At 37.9% G+C, this 17050-nt stretch overlaps 1 protein-coding gene and 1 long non-coding RNA gene across 2 annotated transcripts; both read left to right on the top strand.

Moving 5' to 3' along the window:
- The first annotated feature begins 722 nt into the window (after nucleotides 1–722).
- On the top strand, nucleotides 723–2068 carry LOC122088422 (uncharacterized protein At5g39865-like). Its single transcript, XM_042657690.1, has one exon. The coding sequence runs from the start codon at nucleotides 1091–1093 to the stop codon at nucleotides 1883–1885; it is 795 nt and encodes a 264-aa protein (XP_042513624.1). The 5' UTR covers nucleotides 723–1090; the 3' UTR covers nucleotides 1886–2068.
- Nucleotides 2069–15744: 13676 nt separating this feature from the next.
- LOC122088076 lies at nucleotides 15745–16692 on the top strand. Its single transcript, XR_006142965.1, has 2 exons — nucleotides 15745–16253; nucleotides 16348–16692. It is a non-coding gene; the product is annotated as an uncharacterized LOC122088076 (long non-coding RNA).
- The last annotated feature ends 358 nt before the right edge of the window (nucleotides 16693–17050 follow it).

Below are 17050 nucleotides of genomic sequence, written 5' to 3'. Positions count from 1 at the left end.
GGTAGAAGCATGATTTGTACACAGGCAATGTACCTACACCAATAAGATAACCAATAAGATAACGTTCTATTGACGTGAAAATCGTCTATAGCCCATGCACCAATGTAGTGAGCATTTGGTGACTGGGAACACCTTGGGGCGTCTGTCCGAAAGCTCTCAATCGCTAAATACTTATTGTACCTCATTGCTCACTGCAAAACAATTTAAATTTCGTTTTATTACCCTTAAATTTCACTTTACTTTATGTATAAATCTCTTAAATTCAACAAAAATAAAATAAAAATTACATCAAGAAATTATCATATAAAAAATTTATATAATTACTTGAATAATGATTACAAAAATTTCCACTTTAGGTTTGAAACCTTATCTCACTTTCCTTCCTTTCAAATTCCCTCAGCAATAAAACCGACCAAAAAATAATGTATTATGTAGAGGTTAATAAGGAAATGTTGAGTTGTTGGACAGATCATCATGCTAACTATGCACCTCTCTGTCTTATCAATCTGCTTCCATACCTAAATTAACTTCACCACTCTCCTATGTAAAATGTTTGTGCGATACCTCCTTGATGCGTTCTCCCTATGCCGCGCTTGCGTACCCTCTCCCACTGTCCCAGTTAATATATTAAGGTCTGAAACCAGAAAATTTGACTTGGTCGACGATCTTTACTAATCCTCCCAATCTCAATCTCAATCTCAATCTCAATCTCAATCTCAGTCTCAGGAAAAAACCTTTTTTTTAAACAACTTTAACAACCCCTCAATTCTCTCTCTTTCTCACACTACTCCCCTTTCCCTCTCAAACAATTTTCGTTCCCCCCACCCTTCTCCTATCAACCTTCCCTGCCCCACTAGAAGAGGAAAAGCCAAACCCTCACCTCTCAAAACCTGCAACTCCTAACTTTTGCAGATCGCAGCTCCAGTGCGTCCATCCCACCAAAACATCCACTTTAAGCAAACCCACCTTCCCAGGCCTTCTAAAGCAAGAAAGAAAAATTGGAAGCGGAGCTCCATTTATCTCTCCCAATCTGATTTCTATCTTTCATTGATAGAGAGTCTTTCTTTTTCTCTTCTGTTCTCCACCTCTAATGTGGCCGCCATGGAGAAAATCACCAAGTCGAAGTCCAATTCCAACACACAACTCAGCGATTTTCTCTTGCTCTTCATTTAAAGATGTTCAGAATCTATTCAAAGAAGAGCCGGATCCAATTCGCCGTAAGAAATCCAACATCTTCCAACGCGTTCGCATCGCAAATGCAGTACTCCGTACCTTGTCCTGCCCCGCATCACTCCCTCCACTTCCTCCATCAGAGACCAATCTTTTGCCTTCCCCATCGCCACCGCCTCCACCAGATCCTGGGACGCCGCCAATCTCAATCTCTCTCCCAGGAGCAGAGAAGCGCATCGTCGTCTACTACACCAGCCTCCGTGTGGTCCGCAAGACCTTCGAGGACTGTAGAACTGTTCGATCGATCCTAAAAGGTTTCAGAGTCTTCATAGACGAGAGGGATCTATCAATGGACGCTGGGTTATTGGAAGAGCTAAAGTCGATCTTAGGTAGTAAGGAGCTGATGCTGCCTAGGGTTTTCATCAGCGGTAGGTACGTCGGCGGTGCAGAAGAGATCCGACAACTTCACGAGACCGGTGAGCTGAAGAGGTTCGTGGAAGGTTTTCCGGCGGCGGACACAGGTGTTTGCGAGGAATGCGGAGGGCATCGCTTCGTGTTGTGCGATCAGTGCAACGGCAGCCATAAGTGCTACATGGAAAAAGGTGGCTTCAGGACTTGCCCATCTTGCAATGTGAACGGTCTGATCAGGTGCCCTTCTTGTTATTCTTCCGTAGGCTTTGATACACCCAAGAATCTCAAAGAAAGGGATTTTTAACTTTTTTACAAAATAGTAAATTTTTTGGGTTAAGAAAAATCAAAAACCATTGTAGCGTAGGAAGGAGGGAAAACCAGGGAAGGATATGTTTTATTAATTTTTATTTTTTTTCTTGATTTAGTTGTTCAAAACAGTGATAATGTAAGTTTCGCACATTATCGCATCAATACTCCTTCGTCTAAATCTCTGTTGCCTTCAATTGGATTGGGTTGATAAATGTGAACACGCGTGGATCCCATGACGAGGCCTCACGCACACGTGACAGCGATGGTGTCATGTGTCGCTCACTCGCTTTTGTTGTCAGGTGAGTGAGTGGTGTTTTGTCAGGAGTTAGGATACGGTGGTTGACCGCATTGGGTGGGAGGAGGAGTGCGATACAGAGTATCTGATCTAACGGTATTGTGGGAGCCTGGAGGCTGGACTGGAGGCAAGGCTTGGATGGCGGGAATTGAGCTGTAAAAGCACGAAGAAGTGGTGGGTCGGAAATGACCGTACGCGTGGGACCACCACACATGGGTAGTCAGTTGTGAACTGGTGTCTCTCAGTCCTTTCCGCTCCCACCAGCTTAAAGCCTTAAATAGTAATTAAATATAATAATGGGTGGATAAACGATATTAATCATAATAAACTTTCCCTTAATCCTTTTTCGCTAATCCAACTAATAATTGCACATGCCCTTTCCGTAATCCTCAATAGAGGGTGACATCTGACGTTCTCATGCGTAGCTAACGGTCGTGACTCGTTGACCTGTCATACGCTCATAGCTGTGTTAGTTTTTTTTTTTTTTTTTGGTGGGGTGGGGGGGTTATCGGGTAAACCCGATTCTGTAAGAGACTCCCCAACCCGTATGAATCAGGGAAAACAAAAATCCATAGAGAACTGTGAAATTAGTTCATAAGAGTCAAACTTGGGACCATCCTTTGGCATGATTTCTTACCAACGGAGCTATCTCTTGGGGTAGGTATCCATCTTATCTATTGCTTGGGTTCACTGCTCATATGAGACTATAAACCCTACTGATGGTGATAGTCTAATAGAGTTTGTCAAACTTTGAAATCCGTAAGGATAGGATAGCATAAGAGTAGTTTTAAAGGAAATTTATTCTCAATGGAATAGGTTGTTTATAAAGGCAATCCATAAATGATTCATACATTCAGAGCAATTGGAACGTTAGTTGTCAATTTTGATAATTGGGAGTTGGGACTGAGGATGTGAATTTGTAATCGAAACCATTTATCGAAACAAAATCGATATGTTTACACTGCAACTGTAAAACCGTTTAGTAAATGGTGCGATTATGGTTTCAAGTTTCAGGCCAATTAGTTAAACGGGTCGGGTCAGTTTTAATCGCGAAACCTGTTGGTTTCAAACCGAATTGAAACCGTTTAAACTGAACTGTTTAAAACCGTTTAAACCAATCTGATTAATCTGTATAACAATTAAATAAAGCAGGGGCAGTAATCCGTATAACAATTAACAATTAAATTAAGAGTTCATCTTGCTTTGGTATGATTTATTGCAATTCAGTTCAAGTTTAGGCTTTAGATCATGAACATGTAATCCATATATATTACCATGTGTTATCACAAATGGAGTGTTTTGGCTAAACCACCTGTCATTTTAATATTTTATTCTGTAGAAGGTTGGATTTGGATATTGTATGATATTAATTCTATACGTTTGAGAATGGTCATGCAAAGAAGTAGCATTAGATTATCAAATTGAGACATACCATCGTTAATATAAAATCTCTTATTTGTGGTTGTCAATTATTTTTTGATAAGCTTATGATCTTCAGTTTAGAGATGGTTGCAAGTTATAACAAACCGATTGTGAACCGTTTTACAAACCGTATGGAATAAAGCGAAATCGAAACCGTTTAAAATCATGAAATTGACACCGTTTAGAAATCGTGGAAACCGAAACCGTTTACTAAACAGTCACAGTTTCAGAAAGTGGAACCGTTTAGTAAATGGTGCGGTTATGGTTTTAGTCAAATAAATGTGAACCGAATTGATCCGCACCGTTTAAACCGAAATCGAACCAATTAACACCCTTAGTTGGGACAACAAGTTTATCCTCCATTGTGTCAAACCAAAAGCATTGCATTAACAACCCTTTAAAAGGGTTGCTTTCCTAGCATCAAAATCGCCTGCAAGGAGGAATCGACGGCTGAGGTACATGGCAGGACTTTCCCAACCATTGAATATTCACTGTCACTCATCGCTCATCGCTCATCGCTGAGGATATTCAATTCATGAAGGAGTAGCTTCCATTTTTTTTTTTTTCTCTCTTTTTGGATGGATAACGGATTATCTTCCTCATTTTTATCTGCCTCTCTATTGTAGTAGTTTAATTTGATTTTAGGGACGGTTTTCTTTTCAGCTTCAGCTGAGGAAGAAAATCCTTAGGATTGCGTATTGGGGAACATCACAGGCTATTATCAATCTATAGGCAGTTGGTCAGATCCAGTGTGGATTGTACATGGACATATTTCCCTTTAAGAAAAATGCGGTACAAGAAAAGAAAATCTATGGACCATTGATAGCCTTTGGTGTCATTTGATTTTAGTCAATTTGTGACTACTGATGCTATGGTATGTGAACAGTAGGCCAGCCACCGTCTTAGGCAATACATGGTAAGAAGTACTTGTATATATATATATATATATATATATCTAAATTGAATTTCTGTTTTATTTTTTTAAATGAAAATTGTTACTTCAATGATAGATTCTTACTTCGATTAGGAAACTCCAAGTTTTTCTTCACCAAAAGTGAAGAAATACCTTCTCAAAAGGAACTTTCATTGAATGATGTTAGGTTACAACATCAGTAAGTTATTGATTCACAACCGCTCAACTTTAAAAGCTTTATTCACTCCACCCACTTATCTACCAAACGTACTCCTGATTCTATCTAAGATATTACATTGATTTACAACATCTCATTAAAATAATAATAATAAATAATAATAATAATTCAATCCCACAATCCAAACCAGAATTGAAGCTTCATCATTGGATCTTGCAACCATGGTACACCACAAGTCTTATCTACATTTAGAAATATATAGAAAGACTAACAAATTAAAACCTCAAATCAATCTGCTTTGTAGTCTGCAACCTCTCTCTCAATTCATCATTGTGATGGTTATACGGTCATGATCATGGATTTAGGGGATGGAATTGGTAGGGGTGTCAATCCTGAGCCTGCACCTGTAGGCCCGATCTAGCCTGACTCACTAAAGGCCAGACATGTTTATTAAATAGGCGTTTACGGTGCAGGGTACTAGCCCGTCGGGCGCCCGACCAGCCAGATCATTTAAGAAACCCTTGCTTGAACCGAGCCATTTAGCCCGACCGACTCGACCCCTTTAAAACTGCCTAAATACCTATTTTACCACTACTAATATAAAATAATAATAAAGAATTTGTAATAAAAAATCTATGATAGATGATGTTGAACACGGTATTACATCCAACTTTGTAATAAAATAAAGGGAGAGGGATATGTATGCCGCCGATATCAAGTATGCTAGCGGATAACACCAATAGGAACACATGATGAAGTATCATTCAGGAAGGATATGAGGGTCATTTCAGAAAAAGGGAAGAGAGAGATAGACACAATGGGTGCTAGCATACTTGATATCGGCGGCATACCCAACCTTTTCCCTAAAATAAAATAGGTTCTTTTGGGATGTTTTAATAGGGAGTGAATGAAGGGCAGACAATTCTTGTGGAGAACAATCACTTTGATACTTGTTGTAATCTTCTTCTTTTTTTTTTTTTTTTGCTAATGACAGGTATCTAGGCCTTCGGCCTGACTAGTACTGTGGGCCCATACTGACCCCACAACAGCATGGACTGGGTCATACTAGGGTTGAATGAGAACCATTCAAGTTTCACTGAAATCAGTGAAGAGCACTAAACACCTCGTGTGAGTGGCCCAATTTGTGCCTAGTGGGAGTTGAACTTAGGACGTCCGAGTTTACGGCTCATACCAAGTTCATTGCTCATCACTATGCTACCCCGTTGGGTTTACGTTGAGACCAATAACAATACGATATGGCCGGTATGATACCAATACTTGAAACCATGGTCATGATCCGAAAAAGCAGAAATTAATTGTCCATAACAGCACCTTCAAAAACCACTAGGTATGCTATTCAAAAGGGAAAAGTTCCCCACGATGCCATAGTACTATCACCCTCACTCATAAGAATGGATGCGTATCACCTAACATATACATGCAGGTAAATTTACGTGTTGAGGATTTTTGCCACTCTCATGGGTTTCTGTTTTCTCTCTCCTATCCTGATAATGTAACCCTAATGTGGACTATAAGTCTATACATGTCCATTGGTGTGGGGTAAGAAATTCACCCAACCCTGGTGAGGAACCCTTCTTTTGATCCAATAATACGAAAATGCATTCAGGCAAAATCAGTAGAAAAGAAAAATGACAAATGCGTCAGATACATTTTAGCCAGAGCAAAAGAAATTTTTATTGGAAGAGCTTGTCCAGCCCATGCAGATGTTAATAACTGACGAAATGTGAATTTATCACAAAATCTGTTCTTGATTTCTCTCTCAACCATGGTTTGAGGAATCGAATAAAAAAAAAATTTGTTTGATGTTTTTTTGTATAAATATTGAATGGTGCGATCACTACAAGGAAATTTCTCTACAGCGGCAGTACTGTAGATCCATAAACCGGTGCTGTAGATTTATGATTGCGGTTTTATTATTTTTGTTAGTATTGTTTGTTCCCTCCTCTATACAACTTGTGATAATATCAATTAATAAGTATAACTATTTTTATATCGACAACAAAGTGGATTAACTCTGAAAATAAGAATAAGTGGATCTCTCCCATTACTCTATACTTTACATTTCAAGATATTTAACTGAAGCCCATTAACTTGTATGGAGATCACTCTTAATTGGGCTTTATCCAAGCAAATCTGTCAATCAACATCTATCTATTAATCCATATCCATACAATATTTGAATGCTAGTCTATACATGATGAAAACATTGCAAAATTAGTAAATTAATAGAGAATGACCAACCTAATACGATGAGAATGCATATAGGAGACTAGAATTTACCATTTGGGTATATCCTAGAAATATATTACAAATCATGTTGTATTTACAAAGTTCCTTTAGAGGGGCAAGAAGTCCTTTAGGAATTAAGTGTACTTGGATTTTTCCCGACTTGATTTGAAGGTGTTTTTTCTATATTCTTTTCTAACTAGCCATTGACAAAGCCTTTCAATATTAGTTATGGAAAAAGGGTTCCCTAAAAGACATTGTGGCATTTGCACCAACAAGGGGGCCAATGAAAATGCACGAAAGCATCAACTTGAAGTGGGATTTCTACCTTTCATTGGTGGTGGGACGATCATTTTGCTCCCTCTATGTCTGGGCACATGGGTAAGCTTCTTTTCCATTAATAGTTATATATTCAAGCCCAAAGAGAGAAGCCATTTCGTGAGAGAGAGAGAGACTCATAAACATTCGCCATATTCATAATTCCCTCATCATCCTAGGTGGTTTTCTTACAAGTACATTGGACATCAGCCTTTTGCAACAAAGGATTTCCTCTAACAAAGGGTAGGACACATGGCAGATGAGAAGCGTAGTTGGAGAGTAACTCCTCTCCCCTGCGAGAGAGAGGGGAGAAGATCTAAAATCATCTTTAATCCTTATTAACAACAGTTGACTCGCGTGGTTGGTGAGTTGTGGTGGACAAAAAGCCTACTCTCACCAATAAGTCTCGAATTCAAGCCTTCTTACTATTATCTACTTCTCTTCCCTACCTATATAAAAAGAGAAACCTTTCTCCCTTGCACACTTTTCAGACTTAATTGGCCCAAAATTTGTCTTGTGAACAACAAATAAAATTATATTAACATGCTTCCATATGAATAATTAATATACTTTAATCATAACCACTTCTCTAACCCAAATACTCATCTAATAATCCATATTTTGAAGGAAAGCAAGTTTGGAGGATTTTCTGTTGTTAGTTATCTGCACTGAAAGAGCTAGAAACCACTGAAACATCTAAATATTAAGAGATTTGTCAATGTCACATGGTTTTTAACCATTACAACGCGACATCAATTTACTATAATAGATTCCTATCAAGTTAGAACAGAAAATGTCTGACTTCTTTAACTCCAAATTGATAAATTCTTCAGTCCCAAGTGTCTCCCAATCAGGCCCATTGCAAATAGTCTTCTTCAAGGAAGAGCAACTTCCTGGGTCCCACCAGTGACTTCCAAATGGCCGGAGGATGGTAGTGGTCCCTACACGTTAGTCGTTACCATGTGGCAATTAGCCTGTTAAAAAACGAAAGCCCGACCCAACTGGCGCGTGGGTTTCCTTATATGGACCAAATTTACAGCTGTAATCGAGGCTGGGCCTAGTCCAGACACACCCAGAATCCACTCTTACACGTCTCCGCGTCACAGTCTTATACACGCAATCGGAGTAGTAGTGAAGCTTCATCGACAGTTCCTCAAGTTCCTCACACTTCTGTTTGCTCAAGTTACAAACTAGCCCATTTTATACGATTGTATCACATGGGCCTGAATCTACTTTGACTTGTCCCAAGTTTCCAGCCCATCTCAATCTACTATCTACAAAATTTCTAGTTTCTACTCCTGGGTTTGACCACCATAAGCCATTAGGGAACGTTTGGTCTGAAGTGGAGTGATCAACAAACATCTTTTTACCTTAGGGTGTTCTTTTGTTTCACTTTACTTCACTTCCACTCTGTTTGTTTCCATGTGAAAAAGTAAAAAAGGATTCCCTATAAAATTGAATTTTTTAATGTAAAATTACAAAAGATAAAATAATAAAAGAAAATAATGTTACCTGGTTGTGTGGTCTTGCCCCAAACACACGGGAGGCATAATGATAACCCTGCCCTTGTGAAATACAAAATATCCATCCTGTTGATGCTCTTACAGGTCCCATGTTGGTACAAAGGCCACATTACCAAGTAGTGTTCTTCTTCCCAAAATAATAATAATAATGAGGGAGACTAAAAGGTAGCATGGTCTTAGCACCAACGTAGGAGGCCAATGGAAGCACACATGGAAACATCAATAGGGGCAACATTTTCACATTTCATAAGGGGTGGGATTGTTATTTCGGCCCACTTTATATCTAGATGTAGAAATCATGTTGCCTTTTAAGTTTCTTTATCCCTAGTGATAATAAGGAAAGATGATTGGAGGAATGCTACCCATTTGCATTTCCATGTCTAGACACAACCCTGTTTGCAGGGGAAAGGAAGGTAGAGACATCTTTTCGCAACTCTAAAAAACAGAGCGCTATGTCAGAACATGGAGAACGCAAGATAAGTAGCATTCTTTCTCCCTAATAATAAAATAAATAAATAAAAATTGCATGAATTTTTTTTATCTAGAATATTATTTACATTTAGTAATGTTATTTCACTACACTTTCACTTCCGCTCAACTAAGCAAAGAGGATCCCAGTCATAGTTGTCGGTGTAGATCTATCTAAATGACTTTGATTTAATATGTTTGACGTAGGATATAATCTGGCCCATAGCCACTAGAGTATAAATAAATTTTTTTCTTTTTAATTTTATTGATTTTTTATTTTCCTATGGAAGAGTATGAACAAAGTTTGATGCGGTTTTGTGGAGTGTAGATTCAATCTACTTTCTTTTGTACCTTTTAAGATGCTTAACTTATGTAATAAGTTGGGAGGAAGATGGCACAATAGGTTAAGGACTGTGTTTTCTTTAAGCCATGGTAAAGGAGAATTCTTTGATGAACTTAAGTTGTGCGTGATAAGATATTTTAAGGAAAACTTTATAACAGTTTTTCGAATCCTAGAGTGATATGGTGGACCTTCATGGGGTGGAGGAAAACTTTCTCCATATGTTAATATTATTCGTCCATCACTATTCAATGGTTCTTCTCATAATTTTCTAATGATCCGATAATTAGCAACTTATTTTTAGGTATGGATATTGAATCCATATAACCGATTTCATTTACTTAAGATAAGACTAAGTAATAGTTGTTGTATCGCATGGTTTTGGCAGATACTGATACCGATATTACACCATATTTTGACTTCTCAATGTCATACTCTAATTTGGGACGCTCAAGTATCAATATCGATGACAATCTATGCTAATACGGCCTATACTAAATCGATACCAAAAACCATTGTTGGGTATAGTCTTTTAATCAGGTCAGGCGAGTCAACCTTCAGGTCACGGGTCTGCTCCAACCACCACAAAAGTAACTTTTCCATGGGGCTCCATTAAATTTTCACGGGTCCCAGCCTTGTGCTGTTGTGCACAAGTGGTTGGAAATATGGTTCAGATGTGGTCCAGGCGTGGATCCGGCCCAGAACCCGGAAAAAAACCACAAAAAATAAAATAAGATGTGCTACCCATCACCATGGTCCTTACGCAGTGTGGGCCCGTCTTTCTCCCTCATTAACCCATCCACGTCACGCAACATAAAACTATGGATCCCCAAAGCCCCATCTACGTGGATGGTCGTAATTTTCAACCTTCTCAATAAATCATACCATAGCATATGAATAGTGTATATACACGATCATCACGGATCAAAATTATCCAATGGTTGAAGTGTTGACCATGTTTCATTCTTGATCTATCATTTATTAACCCCATATGAACATGCCTGATATTCTCTAATATTATAAAGAGGAAGTGTTTATTGTGGGGCGTGCGTTAAGGCCAATAGGAGTGCACAAGAAAACATCCATAGAAACATCATTTCTATTTCATAGGGAACGGACCGATCATTTTGCCACATGTCTGGATGTGGGGTCACACTTCGCCAAACTCCCCTGCATAAAATATTTTTTCTATTATAAAATAATAATTCTATCTTGGATCCAGTAAAGCCAATCTAGGGGGAACTCTTAGACTTAGTATCTAGTAATTAATAAATCTTAATAATTAGCATAAGAGTGCATGGATTGAGTTAGGTATACTATAGTGCACTATTAGTGATAATAATATTATTTTTATTGAGAGAATTGACATTTATTGATAGGTTTCATTGAAATGAAAAATGTAAGAATCATTACATTGTAATAAAGAGATATAGACTTCATAATATGACAAAGTTTCTCTTAGTGAAATGTATAACGAATAGGATTCTCCAACCTAGTAATATGGAGAACTTGCAATTAGGGGATAGGTTATGCTTTGTCAAAGGAGGACAGGAAGAGAGAGAGAGAGAGAGAGAGAGAGAATACTTGCGTAGCCTCTGTTTATATAATAATAATAACAATAATAATAATAATAATAAAATAATATAAAATTTAATCTTGGATCTAGTAAAATCAGTCTAGGGAACCCTTATATCCAGTCTATATCTAATAATTATTTTTTTATATAATGTATGTATGCAATAATTAATATATTTTAATATACTTAAGATAAATGCATGAATTGAGTTGAGTATGCTGCACTATTAGTGACTTGAATATCATTTGTTGAGGGTATTGAATTGTATTGACACCTACGGTTCATTGAATAAAAAAAAAAACTATTATGTTTAATATAAGAAGGATTGAGTTTCCTTTCACCCATGATGACGGAGGATTCCCCTCAATCACAATGGTTATCGGTACTATTGGATTGGCATGGGGAAAGGAAGCTTCAACCCTTATACAACAAGGGATGGGAATCAATGATGAAAAAGTCACATCACATGGGCACAACATCAGTAGATTAGAAATTCTTCTTTCTCTAGGGGTATTGGAAAACTTAGTCCTTATAAAAATGTAAGTTTTATAATAAGTTCGTGTTTCTCCTCACTGTAATGAAAAGATTTCTTGACATTATTGCTATAGAATGTGACTAGGGGTAGACAAGGAATTCTTATAGTAGGAGAAGTATTATGTAAAAAAATCTTCTGCGAGGAGGCAGTTAGTGGCAGTGAGGATCCAACAGCTAGCGTGCATGCGAAGGCCGTCCTCACCTCAGAGGATTTGAACCCCCCAATAATCCCACACACCTCATATTTAGAAGATAAAGATTGACAAGGTGGATTGCATTGGCAAGGGATAATTTCAGCTCATAAATAGGGGGGCATATGTGTAAGGAGGACACAAAACTCCAATCATGGGATTCACATAATGAGTGGAGAAGGTATTTTTCATTATGTATGATTGAAGCAAAGCTAGCTATTTCTTATGTGTTGGATTACTTGAAAATCCTTTTGAAGCTATATTGAAAATTTTCTATTTTTTCTTATGGGAAATGCCATTGTGCAAATTCCTTCACAAACCCACTCGCAAAAAAGGTCTAACACATACACACACTCTTTCTCTCCTCCTAACCCCCAATTGTAAGAATCATAACCTAGGGCTTTCATTCACCCCAATTAGTACATGGGTGTCTAAGAAGCCGTAGGATATAGAAAACCTTGTCCTTTTAGGCAAAAGTTTCCGTAGTCAGCAACCCAAGTAAGGGGGATCCCTAATCGGGGACTTCACTATGTGGAAAGGTCAAAAAATAAATCTGTCAATTGGATGGCTATTGTATATTTACACGTCAGTCCCTTTCACCCGTGTCAAATTCTTCATCTATTTTTCCTCATGGCCAATTATGTTCCTAATGAATCTGACATGTAATAATAGAACATTAGGGTGTACATATACACAAAATTTCAGCACAATCCAATTTGCCACCTAATAAAAGTAAGCAAACGATCTTGACTCGGTTATTTGGAGTTGTGAACTGTCAAACTTAACCTAAGGGGGTAGCGCAGTTGGTGAGTAACGAACTTGGTATGAACCGTAAATTCGGACGTCCTAAGTTCGACTCCTACTAGGCACATCTTGGGCCACTCACACAGAAGTGTTTGGTACTCTTCATTGCTTTCAGTAAAAGTTGAATGGTTCTCATTCAACCTCGGTATGACCCAATCCATGTGACTGTGGGGTCAGTATGGGCCCATGGGGTTAGTAAGGCCTAAGGCCTGGATACCCGTTGTTAACAGAAAAAAGTGAACTGTCAAACTTGAAAACCTTATCCCTTATGGACTGAATTTTCATAAGGCTACAGTGAATGTCCATTGAGATCATATAATGGGGGGGGGGGGATGCCACATCAGGACCCTCCCATCGTTTATCCAAAACTTATACAGCAGCGGGTCCTTAAACTTCTATTACAAATAAAATTTATACAATTCTAGAAGTTGACTTACTTAAGAACATTATAAAAAATAATAAAAAAAGATTAAAAAAATCCCCATCTTTATAATTATTTTGGATAAAAATAAATTAAAAATATCTATTTCTTAATCTCCAATTTTTCCCATGTGAGAAACTCCTCTTCTTCCTCCCACTCCTCCTCCTTTTCTTTCCTTCTACAGGATCCTAATATTTATTGTAATCCAAATATAGTCAAATATCGTGTACATGAAGAGCGGTATCATAATAAGATAAGGATGACGTAGTAGATTTCAAATGATGTGTATCCTCAATTCTCAGTTCTCCAATAGCAGTGGTTCGCCTCCTCTTAAGATTAGGATTTTGCCCCCAAGAGTACGACTAAATGAAAGGAGTTATATTTGACTTAGTCAGATAATTTTAGTTTTATATAGAATTAGAGATGGTTTTTGAGGACATAATCAACCATAAACCTTCGGACAAGTTTCACTTTTGCCACATCATGTAATAATATATTACTCAACCGTGCACCATTCTAGGGTTTACAAACGCTAAGGTGTTTCAGAATGTTTCCCAAAATGTCCTCTCGATACTCTCTCGCATGCTTATGAAACCCCACAGTCAAAAGGATTCTTATTCATTGTAGATTAAGGAAAACTAGATCCATCTATTACCTTTGATTGACATTTAGAGAAGGAAAAATCTTGGTGTAAATTTTTTTTCTCTCAATGGTGCAAGACCCACGCTGGGTTAGATAGCGACCAATAAGGTATCAAACTAAGGACTCATGAGTGGCTAGTAAAGGAGGTCACTGGGCCACACTTATTACTAATTCCTATTCTATTTACCATTATATCCAAAAATGTGAAAGATAAAAGGGTCAAATCACCTTTCTTAAACTTATGCTAGAGCCCAACTGTTTAAGCTAAAATAGGTGTAATCCAGTGAAAAAAGAATTTTATAATGACATCTCTAGATAATGGCTTTTGCTGTCATAGTAAGGTCATCACTCAATGTAACGCCTTGCGATAATTTCTTATGGAGAAAGGAATCTTTTTGACTTAGTCCAATACTGAAAAAATGAGGCACTGTCAATCCTTTTCTTCCCAGATTTCGACTCTACCCTTATCTATTCAACCAATTTTGAGGGACATAGAACCCTACACAACCCTATCAACTTTCCTTAACATTCATACCAAGCAACACACATTCAATCTTTGGAAGAGATAGGGTTTGAGACCCACCGTTTGCAGCTTCCTTTGCAGATAAATTGGATAATAATTTAATGGTAAAAATCATTACCAACCTTTGGAAAAAGGTCGGACACACTATCAATGTATCGCAAGCTAACCCTCATTATGCCTTATCTTTCTTGCTTCTTTCAAATGACCACTGCCCCTCATTTATGATAATCCATTTTGCACACGCATTGGTGTTGGCACACGGGTTGTGTCTATCTATTTTTATCTTGACTTTTTGCCTTTTAATTGGAAATAACTTTTGGATATAAAACAATGAATATTCTAATGAAGATTATTATGCTTTTGATTTTATCATTTTGATGACAACAAAAAAACACCTCGAAGAGAATTTAGACTACCACTAAAGCATGGATCAACAAGGTATTGATAACATACCAGTATATACCGATCTGTCCGATCCTGATCCGATACGGCTTACTACTTAGATTGATACAGACGTATACGGATACTCTTATAAGTTACTATACCTGCATGGTGGCTCCGAAGTCAGACGGGTCGTTTACGCCCATTGAATTAAAAATGCTTTAAGTTACCATGGACCCCACCAATGGGCCCATTTTTTCTACCCATGTGGATGCAAGTCTCCATCGAAAAGTTTAGATTTCATTTTCATGATTTCTAAGATGAAAATATTTTTCCTTTTTAAATAATTCATTGATAAAATAATGTTTAAGTTGAGAGAGAGAGAGAGAGAGAGAGAGAGAGAACCAATGGTTAGACGCTGCGTCTTCCGGAGAATGTACGCCGCAAGTTGCTTTGGAGTCCAGTGGGTGGGTTGGGCTTCGTTTAGTCCACCAAAGGCTCTTCCACTGACGTTATACTTTAGACTGTAGACCAATCACGAGAAAGTAAAAAGTATCCTAAGGGTTGTTTGGTCAAAAATTTCCCAGGATAATTAAACCTCGGCTTCCACGTTGATTTGTATTTAATAATTCCAGTTAAGAAAGTACCACGAAGCTTCGCATTGGACTAAACTGTGATATAACACTAAGAGTAATTACAAATTGGATTATTAAACAAAACCAGTAAAATTAAGAGCTGGGCCCACTGTTTCTATGATGCAGCTGTTATACCTTCTCCTTTCCTTCTGATGACCATCTGATTGGAATCGAAGGTAGGCCCTCTCCCCATCCATTGTTTCTCTTCAGATAAGCACAGGGATTAACATTACCCATAGCTGTAATTAAGGCATTAAAATCGCAAATTAACACAAAAGCTTTTCTAAATAACACAACAAAAGGTGAATTAGAAGTCGGTGACGGGTCAAACGACTCTCTCTCTCTATCTCTGTGTCGCTGTCCGATTCTGATCTCTGGAGTTTGTAATTCTATAATAAGATAAAGATTTGATAGAGATGAAGAAGAAACTGAAGAGTTGTGGATTGAAAAGTCAGACTGAAACGCAAAAGAAACATTCCCGAATCTGGCTTTTAATGGGGTTTCAGCTTAGAATAATTAGTGGAGAGCAGAGATCCTACCCTGCTTCCTTCATTTCCTTTCTTTCTTGCTTAGTTTCGGTAACTTTTCGGCTATTTTTTATAGTCAAATAGTACCGATAAACGCGTTTTTCAAATGTCAACTCTTATTGGTCCAGAAAAGCTTGCAGAGACGCGAGAACGCCCTTTTGATATCTCTTCCTCGTCCTCTCTCTTTCCGAAACTCGAAAATTGGAATTGTTTTCTTTCTGGGTTTTTTTAATTTTTTCAAGGGTTTGTTCCCAATTGAGAGAGCTTTGTTTGCTCTATCCTATAGGAATTTTCCTTTGTCTTCTTGAAAATCGAAATGGGTGAGCGTTGGAGATTCAATAGGTTCAGGTTTCGCATGGTGGTGTTGCTGGTGATGTGTTTGTTGAATAATATTTGGCGGTTGGGTTTGTCTCTTAACGCCGAGGGTATGTGAGCTTTGCTGCTATGATGAAATTATTTGCAGTTATAGCTGTTTGAAGTTGGTGGGTTGTGATTTATTTAGGATATTGATGCATGCAGGGTTGGCGCTGTTGAGATTTCGGGAGGGAGTGATGACAGATCCTTTTGGTGCTCTGTTGAATTGGAACGATGATGATGGACTCAATGATCCCTGTTCCTGGTTCGGAGTTGAGTGCTCCGACGGAAAAGTTGTGATTTTGTAAGCGATTCTTGTCCTTTATCCATGAAATACTCTGTTTCACACTGTCTTTCCCCAATTATGCTGCAAAATTTCAATTTTTAGTGCGTATGGATTAGTTTTTGCGTCACATGAATGAAAATTTCTTTAAATTTAATTTAGGTGTTGGGCATTTGATACATGAACTAGAATTTGGAAGCAATTTTACTATATTTTTGGACGAATTAGTTCTGGATTGAGGTACTGATTCTGAGCTGCTTTAGATTAGTTGACCAGTATTAACTGTGACCCCTTTCAAGATACTAGCTTGTGAGATGGACTTGTTCCATAAGAGATTCAGAATTGTTCCATAAGAGATTCAGAAGCTTCTGCAGTGCTTTCTTCCTTGTGGATTTTGGAAAAAAATCTGCTAGAAAGCAACAGCTAAATGATAGTTGCACAGGACAGACTCGTCGGAAAAGGGGAATTGATGTTCTCAGTCACTACTTGGGTTGCATCATGATGTTTTGGTTTTTCTATTTTTCTACTTGGCTGGAAAAACTTTCATTTCATGAGATGAAAATTATTAGTGAAAGGGGGGGGGGG

The sequence above is a fragment of the Macadamia integrifolia genome, chromosome 9 (assembly GCF_013358625.1).
Source record: "Macadamia integrifolia cultivar HAES 741 chromosome 9, SCU_Mint_v3, whole genome shotgun sequence".
NCBI lineage: Eukaryota > Viridiplantae > Streptophyta > Magnoliopsida > Proteales > Proteaceae > Macadamia > Macadamia integrifolia.
Note: the sequence above shows the minus strand (reverse complement) of the source record. Positions and strands in the feature narration are given on the sequence as shown.

Bases quoted from the DNA above. Each gene is read 5' to 3' on its own strand.
- LOC122088422 (XM_042657690.1), top strand. From the start codon at position 1,091: ATGTGGCCGCCATGGAGAAAATCACCAAGTCGAAGTCCAATTCCAACA.